Source organism: Alosa alosa, chromosome 21, assembly GCF_017589495.1.
Source record: "Alosa alosa isolate M-15738 ecotype Scorff River chromosome 21, AALO_Geno_1.1, whole genome shotgun sequence".
NCBI lineage: Eukaryota > Metazoa > Chordata > Actinopteri > Clupeiformes > Clupeidae > Alosa > Alosa alosa.
This window is the reverse complement of record NC_063209.1, coordinates 8336012-8351450: the sequence shown is the minus strand read 5'-3', so window position 1 is coordinate 8351450 and position 15439 is coordinate 8336012. Positions and strand designations below refer to the sequence as shown.

The 15439-nt window shown below is 45.6% G+C and overlaps 1 protein-coding gene across 23 annotated transcripts in view; it reads right to left on the bottom strand.

Moving 5' to 3' along the window:
- LOC125286799 (protocadherin alpha-C2-like) overlaps positions 1 to 15439 on the bottom strand; it is a 176173-nt gene that overhangs the window by 29482 nt on the left and 131252 nt on the right. The window contains exons 1-4 of one of the 23 annotated variants that reach the window (XM_048232102.1): positions 13059 to 15438; positions 3658 to 3730; positions 3148 to 3165; positions 1505 to 2335 (exon numbers count right to left, since the gene is read on the bottom strand). The exons of 16 other annotated variants lie outside the window; for them this stretch is intronic. In XM_048232102.1, the coding sequence (XP_048088059.1) occupies positions 2304 to 2335; positions 3148 to 3165; positions 3658 to 3730; positions 13059 to 15437 (2502 nt within the window). In that variant the 5' untranslated portion in view covers position 15438 and the 3' untranslated portion in view covers positions 1505 to 2303. 6 more of the 23 variants (XM_048232103.1, XR_007192247.1, XM_048232105.1 and 3 more) reach the window with 6 other exon arrangements.

The window sequence follows — 15439 nt, the reverse complement described above, 5'->3', positions numbered from 1 at the left end:
ATACACACACACTGCGCGCGCGCAGGCACACTCACACACACACACACACACCTGTACAGACTTAGCTCGACGCTGTGAGATTTGTCTGTGCGTCTTTCGAAAAATGACAGCTCTCTTTCATACCTGTCAGAGTGAAGTCCATCTGTTCCCATCGCTAATTATTTGAACTCGAGGGGTTTGGGATGAAGTTATCTCAGTTTCGTTAAGCTACACGCACGCCTGTCTTGCCTGCGGAAATGCAGATGGTTTCGTCTGTTGCCACCATGCCATTGCGCACGCTCACCCCTCCCCTCTCCTCTCCTCCCCTCCCTCTCAGTTAGTTAGGTTACAGTAGGATCTTTTTCTCTTTGTTCACTTCTTTCAAGAGGCCATATGGTGCAAACTGAAATAATAATAATAATACTAATAATAATAATAATAAATAATACATTTGATTTGTATTGCACTTTATTTCATAAGATATCAAAGTGCTAGAAATGCACTGCATTGTTGCAACATTTACAGATATGTTTTGCAGTCTAGTCCCTGAAAAGTTCTATTTTCAGTTGTCCTTATACAAACATGACTTTTGATGTTCATCTGCTATTTACATCTTTACATCTTCCAATACTTCATACGTGTACACACACACACACACACACACAGAGAAAGAGAGAGAGAGAGAGAGAGAGAGAGAGAGAGACAGACACAGACACAGACACAGACACAGAGACAGAGACAGACAGACACAGACACAGACACACACACCTTTAATCAAAGGGCTGCTCTTCAGTCACTACTTTTGCTCTGTTTTCCCTCCTCCTCTCCCCTCCACCTCTTCCTCCCCCTTCCCTTCTTTCCGTTGCTCTTTCTCTCCCTTCCTCTCCAGCTGTGATCAGTGTCTGCAGCATCCGCAGTTCCAGCTGAGCAAATCTGGCCGAGGGGCGTAAGCGAGACTGAAGTGGAGCACAGGAGCTAATGTCACCCCTCCCTCACCTCCACCTCCTCCTCACCTCTCCCCCCGACAGACCCAGCTCTTCCTCCTCCTCCTCCTCCACCTCCTCACCTCTCCCCCCGACAGACCCAGCTCTTCCTCCTCCTCCTCCACCTCCTCACCTCTCCCTCCGACAGACCCAGCTCTTCCTCCTCCTCACCTCTCCCCCCGACAGACCCAGCTCTTCCTCCTCCTCCTCCACCTCCTCACCTCTCCCCCCGACAGACCCAGCTCTTCCTCCTCCTCCTCCTCACCTCTCCCCCCGACAGACCCAGCTCTTCCTCCTCCTCCTCCACCTCCTCACCTCTCCCTCCGACAGACCCAGCTCTTCCTCCTCCTCCTCCACCTCCTCACCTCTCTCCCCGACAGACCCAGCTCTTCCTCCTCCTCACCTCTCCCTCCGACAGACCCAGCTCTTCCTCCTCCTCCTCCTCACCTCTCCCTCCGACAGACCCAGCTCTTCCTCCTCCTCCTCCACCTCCTCACCTCTCCCCGACAGACCCAGCTCTTCCTCCTCCTCCTCCTCCTCCTCCACCTCTCCCTCCGACAGACCCAGACACCAGAAGGGGACAATCACAGAGGATGCAGAGAGCCACACACCCAGAAGGACCCACGCGACCTTCCAGTCATTCAGGGTTTAACCATTTAGCAGATGAGCCACAAGGCCACAGTGTTAGTCCAGGTATTCAATTGTATCCATGTTGTGTACTTCATGGGTTTTAATTAGTAACCCCGTAACCTTAGTCTTACTAGCACATTGCTACAGAGTAAGACAGAGAGAAATATACATGAAGATGAGGAAGAGGAAGAAAGAGAGGACGAAGAAGATGAAGGAGAAGAAGATGAAGAACCCACTTCTGTGCACTACAAATATTAATCACAGCCTATCTATTATACATAGAGGATCACTGCAATATTTAACAGCCTCATTAATGCATGGTTATTACTTGCTCTTAAAAAAGGCATTTATTACACAGCATAACAGCTTGTTATGCCATGTAGACTTTCTGCAGTTCCACAGGGTAAAGTAATGAAAACGCTTCCAAACCCTATATGCTTCTATTCAAAGCTGCTATGTGTGGGAGTGAGAGAACAAGGAACGGAAGGGGAAAGGACAAGAGAAAAGACAGAAGGATCTGTCTGATGTAGCCTGCTGCTCCCCCTATACATGTTTTAGTGTCCTAAATCTGACCCTGTGCTCATGAGATGGAGGTCGCCGATGTCTCTAGGGTGAGTCAGAGAGTCGTCTGCCTGTCAGACCGAGTTGCTTCGCTGGCTGGCCGACCGGCTGGCCGACCGGCTGGCTTGCTGACCGACGTTTCTCATATCGTCACACCATGTCTGGGGCTGGAGGGCATATGACTGGCAACCTCAGCCATATTTATATATAAAAAAGGGCACTTTACGAGACACAACGCTAGTTAGCAGCCACCATTCACATCTCTGGGGAAGTATTGTCTTTTACAACACATTTTACATTAGCACAATTGAGACGAGACTCTAAAGCCCAAGTAGGTTATATGTTGAGATGATGAAGGGAGAGAAGGCTTTGTAAACAACTTTCCACAGTGGCATTATGGAGCAAGTTGTTTACTGCAAATAATTATGTCTCAAGTCATTTGTAAAGCTAAATAATCAAATGAAGAGAGAGAGAGAGAGAGAGAGAGAGGTAGAGAGACAGAGAGAGAGAGAGAGAGAGAGAGGTAGAGAGACAGAGAGAGAGTAAGGTAGTGTGAAGGGTGGAGTGGAAACAGATTTTAAAGGGTAAGTAAGCCCTCTGTGGGTGCAGTTTGGTACTGCAAGAGCTGTATTCTTTGGCATCAATAAATAATCCATCCTCAGAGACTGACAGTGTGTTTGCACATTCTGTCTCTCTCCCTCCCTCCCTCCCTTCATTCATCCCTCCCTCCTTCTCCTCCTCCCTCCCTTGCTCTCACACACACTCTCTCTCTCTCCCTCTCCCTCCATCCCTCCCTCTCTCTTCCTCTCTGCTTTCCTTTGTGTGTCTACATGTACACTTCTGTAGATCTGTGACGATCCTCAAATACTGACTCTCCTCCAGCCTACGCTTTCTTTAAAACAAGATCTCACCCAGCGATCAATCCCTACACCATTTCCCCTCGCTCTAAGCTTGGTGTTGCTGTCTGTTGGCCGTCATCTTGTGCTCAACCTACATTTTTTTTTGCCAGTGACTGTGACGATCGCCATGACAACAAAATGGGAGGGGGTGGGGATTAAAATAGAGGAGGAGAAAAAAATCTGTCAGTATTACATCCAAGAACCGCAGGCTAAGCCAGATATTTCCAAGCACACATCAATATACGCATGTTGATTTTTTCTTACACTGCTCACTACTCTTTCAGTCACACTAAAAACCACACACAGATTAATCACGTCTAAACGCACACACAGACACAATCTCCAGCAGCACACACAAAGAAAAACTGAAGCAGTGGAGATCATGTTTGCACACTGCAACATGGGCTCTGCAAATTCACATCCCACGCTGATTTATGCACACACACACACACACACACACACACACACACACACACACACACACACACACACACACACGCTCTTTTTCTCACACACATACAGTACAAACAGATCTCTAAGTCTCAGCATAAGCCTGTTTTTCAGTCATTACATCTCCCTTGTCAGTGTAAAGGGCATGACTCAACTGAACACAAAACCCAGCTGTCCTAGGGGGCCTGATAAACACCGCTGTCTCAGCATGGGCCGTCCTCCAGATGCCTGACCGAAAAAAAAAGGAAATAAGAAGGGGAAAAAATAACATCAAAAGCCTATGGAGAAGGGGAGACAAAGCTATCAGGAGAAGCAGGCATGCTCCAGTGCCCCCCCTCCACTCCTCCTCCTCCTCACTGTTCTGCACAGCTCAGGCTCCCTCGTTCTTTTGTATGCACTCCAGCCTCAGCCTGGGCTGTGTGCGTGTGAACCGAATAAAGCCAGCCAGCGCTAATGGTGGGCGGCTGGCAGGCTGGCCGGCCGGCCGGCCATGTGCGCGGTGTGCCCCGGTGCCGTGGTGGGGAGACGAGGATGATCAGTTCTGTCATGTTCAATCAGTAGCCGCGTTCGTGGCGAGTTGTGTAGCTGCGCAGCACGGTGGGAACTGAATTAATGTCGGTGATTTGGTTTTATTGTCTCTCCTCGCTCAGTGTATCATACATCCCTCTTTCTCCATCTCTCTCTCTCTCTCTTCATCACATCCTTCGTTCCGGTTCAGCTTTTGCATTCGGCTCTCCTCCTTAGCTGCCCAGGCTCAAGTCTTATTTGCACATCTCTGGCCCACATATCTCTTCTTATCTCTGTCCCTCCCTAATGCCCTGCTTCACTAATGCTCTTTCACTCTCTCTCTCCCTCCATTTAATTCTCTCTCCTTCCCTCCCTCTCTCTCTCTATCTCTCTCTCCCTCCCTCTCCCTCCTATCTTTCTGCCTCTTGCTGTGCCTGATATGAACACAGAGGGGTGTGGGTAGTTCCGCACAGGAGGTGGGTTTTAAATGAGTTGCCTGAGTACATCCTGTAGTGCTACTGGGGAAGGGCTGGGAAATGCAGCTATCTGCAGCAGCAATCTACACACATACAGCGGCAGCAGTGGCAGCTAAAAAACGCCAGTTACCATGGTTACATTGAAGGTGACAGAATGGGAGGTGACACATTGGCAGAGAGGGCTGCTGGGAAAAGAGGGGGGGGAACAAGGGTAAAGGAAGGGGGGAGGAAAGGGGGGAGGGTGAGGCAAGACCTCTGCTCAATGTCCCAGGAGGTCAAGAGCGAGCGAAGGAGCAAAAAATGAAGACAGAGGCAGAGCACTCCTGCTGAGCCACATCTGTTTCCGAATAACCGAATAACCTCCTACCCATGATGCATCTGGGCTATGAGTCAGGGATCAGGGATTAGCAAAGGAGCCAGGTCACGGACTCTGGGTCATGTTTTTGGGCCGCCGCTGTTTCCGCCGCTCCTGTTCCACTCATCTAGGGAGCGGCCCAGGCACGCTAGCTGCAGTGTTGCTGTGAGAGAGCAGATTGCTCGCTGGTGAAATGTAAAAGCACTCTGCCAGGCCAACCTCGCTCTGGGTAATGTGCTTAGCAAAATCAATAATTTAATGCCCTCTGCTGGGTGCTGGTCTCTCTCTTTCTATCTCTCTCTCTCTCTCTGCTGCACCAGAGGCTGCTGGGGAAGGAGGCTCCTGTCTGCTAATGCACGCCCTGACACACATATAACACATGTGGACAGCCATATACACACTACTTAACACACACACACACACTGCACATAAACACCTTGAAAAGGCTAGTCCTGGCTCAGAGACAAGGACACACACACACACACACACACACACACACACACACATACAGTAATCATGCCTATGACTCCTATCCTCATTCTACTTGAAGGGGGAGGTGGGGTGGGCAGGGCAGGGCTGGGCTGGGTTGGGGGAAGGGTTTAGCATGATTGACAGAGTGGTCCCCGGTGATGATGTCAGCACCGTGAGCTCAGCCTCCAGACAGCGCGAGCTCCCTGCTGCAGAGAGCAGAGCCGGGAACAGAACAGAGCAGAGCAGAGCCGAGCGGAAAATCACCAGCCCCCTCCCCCACCTTATCTCCCACACGCAGCAGTAGCAGCATACGGAGCCTCCCTGCTCAGCCCCGCAATATGGAGCAGTGTATCAGGCTGCCTGCTCCGTGCCAACGGAAGCCACGGTGACCTCGCAACAAATCCCACCGCCCCGTTCCCAATGCCTCGTACGCTGCTGTGTAATTTTTCAACGGCAACCAAGACACATGTACACAGGCCAATCCGTAGAGTTGTGAACAACAACAATAAAAAATATATTTATACAATTTTAAAAAAAGTACATAATTCAAAATTTCTCCCCCCGAGGAAACAAATATCTGTCACACATAATGCATTTGCCCCTTTGCACTCCAGCTCACAGCTTTACGGTCTATTAGCCTCCACATGTGTGCAAATACATTCTGCAGAGGCTTTGAAGTGGAGTGGGGGAGGAGTGATTCAGCTGAGCAGTGAGACAAGAGAGGAGAGAGGAGAGGAGAGGCTGTTTTCAGCACCATGCCTCTTGAACAGCGCTGCCTGCCCTACAATGAAAGCATGAACACTGGGAGAGGTTCCACAGAGAGGAGCAGTAGCAAGCCAAGACAAAACCTTATTCTACAAACACATTTAATAGAGTTGGGAATTCTCTCTCTCTCTCTCTCTCTGTTAGCTGCTGAGAGTGGCCTTAATTCTGTTAGAACTGTGGTGCTAGCTTAACACTGCAGCCAAATTCCTCTGTTCATCGTCATTTGGTGAAAGTGTGCTTGTTGACAACATGCAAATGCAGATAATGCAGCATCTAGGGATGAGCCTGCCAAAGCATCGTTACTACTCAAATAAGCAACACTGTCACTGATGAAAAAGTATAGAAAAGGAGAGAATGAGAAAGAGAGGGAGAGAGAGAGAAACTGATAAAGAAAAAGAGTGATAGATAAAAAGAGAGAGAGAAAGAGAGAGAGAGGATAAAACAACAGCACAGACTGGTGAGGACCACAAAACCAACCTAATCTGTGCACAGCACAGAGAGCATTCTCTCTTTCTCTCTCTCCGTCCAAACAATCCCTCTGAGGGGACAGCAAAGCTGCACATGGCCTCGTTAGCTAGCGCAACAGACAAAACGGCAAATCTGTTCCACATGACAGAGGTCTGACTCACGCCCAGCCCTCGAATGCAGAGCAAAAAGCATGCAGTGAGCATTTCTAGTACACACTGGCGTAGGAGAGAGACAGAGAGAGAGGGAGAGAGAGAGAGTTCCGATCGGTTGCTAAACGTTTGGTTTATACAGGCCCACATCAGGCATCATGGTCTGATAACAATACGCCCACCCAGTCGTCACTTCCACAACTACCGGTGCACAACAAAGTATCATTTAAAGTACACAAATCAGCAAAGAGATTCGGAGAACTCCAGCGTCAGCAAAGCAATCAGCACCAAGGACAGCTCCATTACAGGCCCTACTGAATGTACAGGCAATGTCACGCAATGGGCCAGGGCCTATGGTTATGGTTATGGTATTTGACACGCTATTGTCCAAAATGACTTACAGAATATGAATAGTTTCAATACATGAGATGTAAAGAAAGATGTATAGACCCAAAACTGTACTACAGCTGTAACTTTAGTAGGACGTTATTACCTTTTCTCTAGTGGGGAGTGTTTGTGTCCTGTCAAAAGGGTCTCCCCCATTAATACTGATCAGTTCTGCATCTGCAGGAGGATATGGTGCGGGGAAAACTACTACGTCACTCTTCAGTGTGTCTGAGCTAAAGCACACGTCATACTGCTGTGTAGATTTGGAGTAAGACCAGCTCCCATCAGGGTGTGTGGTGATAACTGGAGCGCTGTAGCCACCATTGAAACTGTTGTCTGTCCTGTGGCATTTCACAGCTATCAAGCTGATGAGGCTCAGCAGAAAGATGACAGACACTGAAACAATGGCGATGAGCAAATACAGATTTAGATCAGAAAAAGTGTCATTCGTTATTGGTACACGTCTGAATGGAGTCTTTACTTCTCCTGTGTTGTCCACGACAACATCGATTGACACAGTGGCTGAAAGTGATGGTTCTCCGTTATCTGTCACCAAAATAACAAGTGGGTGAGTTTTCAGATCGTTGTCGCTCATCCGCCTCTTGGTCCTGATTTCCCCACTGCTGGTTCCGATCCGGTACAGGTTGTTTCCTTTGGGTTCCGATATGTGATAAGAAAGCAGCGCATTATATCCAGAGTCGGCGTCTACAGCCCTGATCTTGCCAACAAAGTATCCAGCTTCAGCTGTGTAAGGTACATTTTCAGTGTTAACAGTACCTTGCTCTGAGTAGGGAGGCAGAATTACGGGACTGTTGTCATTCTCATCCATAACGAAAACGTTCACTGTTACGTTGCTGTTCATAGGAGGACTACCAGAATCTGTAGCCTTGACTCTGAACTGAAAAGTTTTCATTTCTTCGTAATTAAAAGATTGCATTGTATATATATCCCCACTGTCTGGGTTCACATTGACAAATGTGGACACTGGAATGTTACTGGGGGAGAATTCCAACAGGGAATAAGTCAGCCTCGAATTTTCATCTGAATCTGGGTCGATTGCAAACACCGTGTAAATCATCTGATCTTTGGGGCTATTTTCTTTGACATATACATTGACAACAGGCTCTGGGAAGCGAGGTGCGTTGTCATTTACATCAGAAACATGTACAGTGAATGCACTTGTACTTGAAAGAGGCGGGGTTCCCTCGTCACTCGCAATGATGGTCACATTATACACAGCTATACGTTCCCTATCCAAAACGTCGTCTACAACGATTGAGTAATAGTTCTTATAATTCGTCAGCAATTTAAAGGGGGTCATACCAGATAATTCGGCGTGTACATTACCATTTTTTCCCGAGTCTTTATCAGATATGGTTATCAAAGCCACGGTTGTGCCTTTACTAGCATCTTCTCTAATTGTGTTTACTAAAGATGTTAGGGATACATCGGGGGGGTTATCGTTTACATCTACTATTTCCACTAATACTTTGCAATGAGTAGAGCGAGGTGACGCACCTTTATCTTTCGCCTGTACATGAATCTCAAACGCATTGGTCTCCTCATAATCAAGCCGCCTTTGCACGCGAATTTCACCAGTATTCTGGTCAATACTAAATACACCATTCGACTTATCGTCGCTATCCTGGTTAATCAAAGAATAAACAATCTCGGCATTTGTACCCTCGTCTGTATCTGTGGCATTTAGTTTAATGATAAAGGTTCCTTGCTGCGCATTCTCAGACACCCGGACCTTATACAATGACTTACTAAACGATGGCGTGTTGTCATTGGCATCTTGGATATTAACGACAATGGCTAACGTCCCGGATCGCGGAGGCTTACCGCCGTCTAATGCAGTAAGTATTAAGACAATTTTAGATTGTTTTTCTCGATCTAACGCTTTCTGCAGAACTAACTCTGCAGACACACTCTGCTCTCCTCCGCCATGGACATCCAGCGAGAAATGCTCATTCGGGCTAAGTTTATAGCTTTTCACCGAATTAACCCCGACATCAGGGTCTGACGCTCTGGGAAGCTGGAATTTGTCTCCTACAAACGCCATTTCAGTTATATTAAACTCCTTTGATTTTAAACGAAAATCAGGCGAATTATCATTTACATCTAAAATATTTACCTCAACGCGGTACAAATGCAAAGGGTTGTTGACAATGGCTTCTAACGCAATTGAGCATCTTGCCGAGCTAAGGCAAAGCTCCTCTCTGTCGAGTCGTTCGTTGACGAATAAAGCACCAGTCTTTAAATTTACATCAAAATACTTTCTCCCGGACACAGCAGCAATCTGAAACATCCGAGAGCCCATTTCGTGAACATTAAGATTTACATCCTTAGCGATATTTCCGACAACTGTACCCTTGTTAACCTCCTCTGACACTGAATATGTGATCTGAGCAGAAATGTGGGCGAAAGAGTAGAGAATAATCCCGCAACGAAAAAACACTGTAAATCCAAAGGGCCCAGGCATCTTGAAGGTAACCAGATTATGATTGTTTCAGAAAATCCCATATAAATGGTAAAGATGTCTTCATAGCTGTTCACAGGTACGCTGATACACTGTCCATGCTCTTTCGGTTACGACCACTCCATGTCTGCCTAGACAAAGAGCGCACACCGCGCACGGTTCCCAATGATAAGGAGGAGCCAAATCAAATGCACTGTATATTCTTTCTTTCGTCTTTCTACAGCGACACCTAATGGTAGACAATGTTGATAAAGCATGATTGTAAATGGAACATTTCGTAGTTTTATAGCCTTGTCCCTAATGTATCAGTGCGTAATGAGTGACACTATGGTTCAAACTCAGTACAGCAACTGAAAGGTCATGTATACACTGAATGAATGCACCTACATTAGATCTTACCTTTTCCTTATTTGGAAGCGTTTGTGTCCTGACAAAAGTGTCCCCCTCGTTTATACTTATCAGTTCCGCATCGGCAGGTGGAAACGGTGTGGGGAAAACTACTACGTCACTCTTCAACGTGTCTGAGCTAAAACACACGTCATACTGCTGTGTAGATTTGGAGTAAGACCAGCTCCCGTCAGGGTGTGTGGTGATAACTGGGGCGCTGTAACTGTTGAAGCTGCTGTCTGTCCTGTGGCATTTTACAGCTATCAAGCTGATGAGGCTCAGCAGAAAAATTACTGATACCGAGGCAATGGCGACGAGTAAGTACATATTCAGGTCAGAAAAACTGTCATCTTTCATAGGAGAATGTCTAAGTTTAGTTTGGAGTTCTATACTTTCCATTACCACCACCTCAATAGAAACAGTCGCTGAGAGAGAGGGTTCACCATTATCTGAAATCAGAATGATAAGCGGGTGGGTTTTCAAGTCATTGTCACTCATTCGCCTCTTAGTCCTGATTTCTCCGTTGCTGGTTCCGATACGGAAGAGGTTGTTTCCTTTCGGTTCAGATATGTGATAAGACAGCAGCGCATTGTATCCAGAGTCTGCGTCCACAGCCCTGATTTTGGCCACAAAATATCCCGCTTCAGCACTATAGGGAATGTTCTCACTGTTAACCGGGCCGTGTTCAGAGTAAGGAGGAAGCACCCTGGGACTGTTATCATTTTCATCGAGGATAAACACATGCACAGTTGCGTTGCTACTTAGCGGAGGATCCCCAGAGTCCTTCGCCTGGATTTTAAAGTGAAACATTTTAATTTCTTCATAGTTCAACGACTGCAGCGCGTAAATGTCCCCACTATCTGCGTTTACATTGATCATAGACATTACAGGAAGTGCTTTGCTCGAATCTTCAAGTAATGAATAACTTATTTTCGCATTTACATCTGAATCAGCATCAAATGCAGAAACTGTATAAATAACACCGCCAACCTGACTGTTCTCCCTCATATAAATATTAATTACTGGATCAGGAAATTGCGGTGCATTATCGTTAACATCAGAGACCCTAACGGTGATCACACTGGTGCTAGAAAGAGGTGGGGTCCCTTCATCAATTGCAGTTATGGTGACGTTGTATGCTATGGCCTTCTCTCTATCTAGAGGTCCATTTACAAGTAACGAATAGTAATTTTTATATGAGTTTTTGATCACAAAAGGCACATTGTTTTGGATTTTTACACGCACTTCTCCATTTTTACCGCTATCGTCATCTAAAACAGTTATCATGCCTACTATAGTATCGACAGGGGCGTCCTCCTTTACAGTATTAACTAGTGATGTCACAGATATTTTTGGTATATTATCATTCACGTCGGAAATTTCTATTAAGACTTTACAGTGTGCTGCTCTCGGACTATGACCTTTGTCTTTGGCTTGAACCCGAATTTCGACAGCACTGTTTTTTTCATAGTCTAGATCACCGCTAACCGTGATAACACCGGTCTCTGAATTAATGCTAAAATCACCAGTTTCCTTGTCATTTTCATGGGTGAGAAATGTGTAGACTATATCACCATTTTGACCCTCGTCTACATCAGTTGCGCTAACTGTAATTACTGAGGTGCCTGGTGCTGCATTTTCAGGCATACGGATTTTATACAGCGATTTACTAAAGACAGGAATGTTATCGTTAACGTCTCCAACGTTTATGCGTATTGGTAAAGTCTCTGATCTTGGTGGTTTGCCTCCATCTACAGCGGTGAGACTCAGTTGAATAACAGCCTGTGTTTCTCGGTCCAAAGCTTTCCGTAACACTAGCTCTGTTGTTACTCGCTCTCCTCCGCTCTGTACATCCAGAGAGAAATATTCATTCGGACTCAGCCTATAGCTTTTCACCGAGTTACTGCCTATATCTCGGTCATGTGCTATCGGCAAAGGAAATCTTTCATTCACAAAAGAAGATTCAGAAATGTTCAACACACTGTCCGACATACTAAATGTAGGGTCATTGTCATTTATATCTAATACATTGACTTCAAAACGATATATATTCAAAGGCGAGTTCACAATGGCTTCCAGTGGTAAAGCGCACTTACCACTCGATCCGCACAATTGCTCCCTATCAATCCTTTCTCTTACGCTGAGGATGCCCGTTTTAACGTTTACATTAAAATACCTTGTGTTCGCTCCTGAAACAATCTGAAATCCACGACGCTCTAAATCACCGATGTCGAGGTTAAAATCCTTTGCCAAATTACCGACGGTAGTCCCAGGGTTTGTTTCCTCAGATAGTGTGTAAGCGATCTGTCCAAATGCAATACTCCACAAATAGGCAAATGCAAAAAATATCCATAAATGACACCCGTTTCCTGGAGTTAACGCCATAATACGTCGTTAAATCCCAATGTTGCTGAAAACTGTGATCATATTCAAAGCCGCATTGTGTATTTAATCGAACCACGAGGTACCGGTGGCTCTGCTGTATGAGACACTAACAAAGCAATCTGTGCAACTGAGCACTGATGAAAACAAGGCGGAGCTTCTTAAAGTCAGTGAGCAAAGCACACTTTGCAGATTACTAGTGACACCATGAGGGAGTTCTGTTATAACACATCTCAGATATTTCGGCAGTTGCATTATAAAACATACCACCTCAATACAAAATGTTGCTGCCTTCATATAGGCTAATGCCAGTGATATCAAGTGGTTAAAGAAACACTGCTCCTGATGACAGTCATTATCCAGTTCTTCAAGACACAAATTCTTCCGTGAATAATTTAAATAAATTGCCCAATAGGCCCAAAGAGATTTCTAGTTTCCGTCATGTTATAACAGTTTCCCACTGCCAACTTATCTCCAGTTTAAACGCATAGATACAACATACAAGCCACTGCACACTTTTAGTCAACACTAATGGGTAAGGCATGATATGTTATGTTATGATATGTGTTAATTTCCACTTGAGAACCCATCTGTAGAACATAGCAGGCCATTTCAGCACCATGGACAGCTTCAGTTAGGAGAAGGGGACATGAAAAGTCCTATGCAAAGCAAAATCGTTTTCAACCACGTGTTGATACAACCATGTTTTAGTCCACACTTTGCTTACCTTATCACAATTGGGTAGCGTCTGTGTCCTAGTAAAAGTGTCCCCTCCATTAATGCTTATGAGTTCCGCATCGGCAGGCGGAAATGGAGCAGGGAATACTACTACGTCACTCTTCAGTGTGTCGGAGCTAAAACACACGTCATACTGCTGAGTAGATTTGGAGTAAGACCAGCTCCCATCAGGATGAGTGGTGATAACTGGAGCACTGTAGCCACTGAAATTGCCATCTGTCCTGTGGCATTTTACAGCTATCAAACTGATGAGGCTCAGTAAAAAGATAACGGATACTGAAACAATCGCGATCAGTAAATACAAATTTAAATCCGAAAACGTTTCATCCTTCATAGGAACATGTCTAAACTGAGTCCGAGTTTCTCCAGTGGTTTCAGCTACCACAACATCAATAGACACAGTCGCTGACAGAGACGGCTCTCCGTTATCGGAAACCGAAATTACTAAAGGGTGAGTTTTCAAGTCATTGTCGCTCATTCTCCTTTTCGTCCTTATTTCCCCTGTGCTAGTTCCAATTCTGAAGAGGTTGTTTCCTTTGGGCTCAGAGATGTGATAAGAAAGCAGTGCATTATATCCAGAATCTGCATCTATGGCCCTGATTTTGGCAACAAAATACCCAGCTTCCGCCGTATATGGAATATTTTCAGAGTTGACAGAGCTGTGTTCAGAATAAGGGGGGAGAATCGTGGGGCTGTTGTCATTTTCATCAAGAATGAAAACGTTAACAGTCGCATTGCTGCTTAGAGAAGGAACACCGGAGTCTGTCGCCTTAATTCTGAATTGAAACGTGTTTATCTCCTCATAGTTGAAAGACTGAAGCGCAAATATATCCCCGCTATCCGCGTTTATATTGACCATAGATGATACAGGAGGGCCTTTTGTCGATTCTTCAAGCAGGGAATACGATAATTTCGCATTATCGTCCACATCAGGGTCAAAGGCAGACACTGTGTGTATCACTGCACCTATCTGACCATTCTCTCTCACATAAACTTTGATCACTGGCTCAGGGAAACGTGGGGGGTTGTCGTTTACATCCGAAATGTGCACCGTAATAACACTACTGCTAGAGAGAGAGGGAGTCCCTTCATCAGCTGCAACAAGTGTGATATTGTATTGCGAAACGCTCTCTCTGTCTAGTAGACCATTAACAAGTAATGCATAATAATTCTTATAAGAGTTTTGTATCTTGAAGGGTACCGAGCCAAGCATTTGTAAATTAACTTGACCATTTTTACTTGCATCCTCATCTATTACCGTTATCATCCCGACTACAGTATCAATGGCAGCGTCCTCCTTAACTGTGTTCATCAAAGATGTTACAGATATGTTGGGCACATTGTCATTAACATCTGTAATTTCCACTAGCACTTTACAATGTGCTGCTCTCGGCCTGTGGCCCTTATCTTTAGCTTGGACTCGAATTTCAACAGCATTATTTCTTTCATAATCTAAATTTCCGTTCACAGTGATGATGCCAGTTTCGGAGTTGATGGCGAAATCACTGATTTTTATGTCATTGTCATGATTAATAAAAGTATATATCACCTCGCCGTTCTGGCCTTCGTCAGAATCACTGGCATGAACTGTGATAACGGACGTGCCGGGAGTTGCGTTTTCAGGCACACGAGCCTTGTATAGCGCTTTAGTAAACACCGGTATATTATCATTTATGTCTTCAACGTTTACAATGATTTGTAACGTCCCTGAGCGGGGAGGTTTGCCTCCATCGACAGCGGTAAGTGTAAGCTGTACAACGGACTGTTTCTCTCTGTCCAAAGCTTTCTGCAGAACTAATTCAGCCGATACATCCTGCTCTCCTCCGCTCTGTACATCGAGGGTGAAATGCTCATTGGGACTTAGCTTGTAGCTCCTTACTGAGTTGCTGCCCACATCCGCATCGTACGCACTGGGAAGAGTAAATCTTTCTCCAGGCAGAGCCAACTCGGAGACATTCAGTTCTCTTGCTGAGGAGCGGAACGTGGGTGCATTATCGTTTATGTCTAAAACATTCACCTCGAATCTGTACATGTTCATCGGGGAATTAACAATGGCCTCTAATGGTAAAGTACACTTAACATTTTGGCCACATATTTCGTCTCTGTCTATTCTATCCTTGACGCGGAGAATACCAGTCTTTGTATTTACGTCGAAATACCTCTTATTTGGTCCGGAAACAATCTGAAATCCACGATTTTCAAGGTCCTTTACGTCAAGATTAAAATCCTTTGCCACGTTTCCGACCGTAGTCCCCGGGCTCGCTTCTTCCGCGATGGAAAACACAATCTGCCCAGATGCTATGCTCCACATGCAAAACACGATGAACAGTATCCACAAATTATATATTTTTCTTGAAATAACTGCCATAA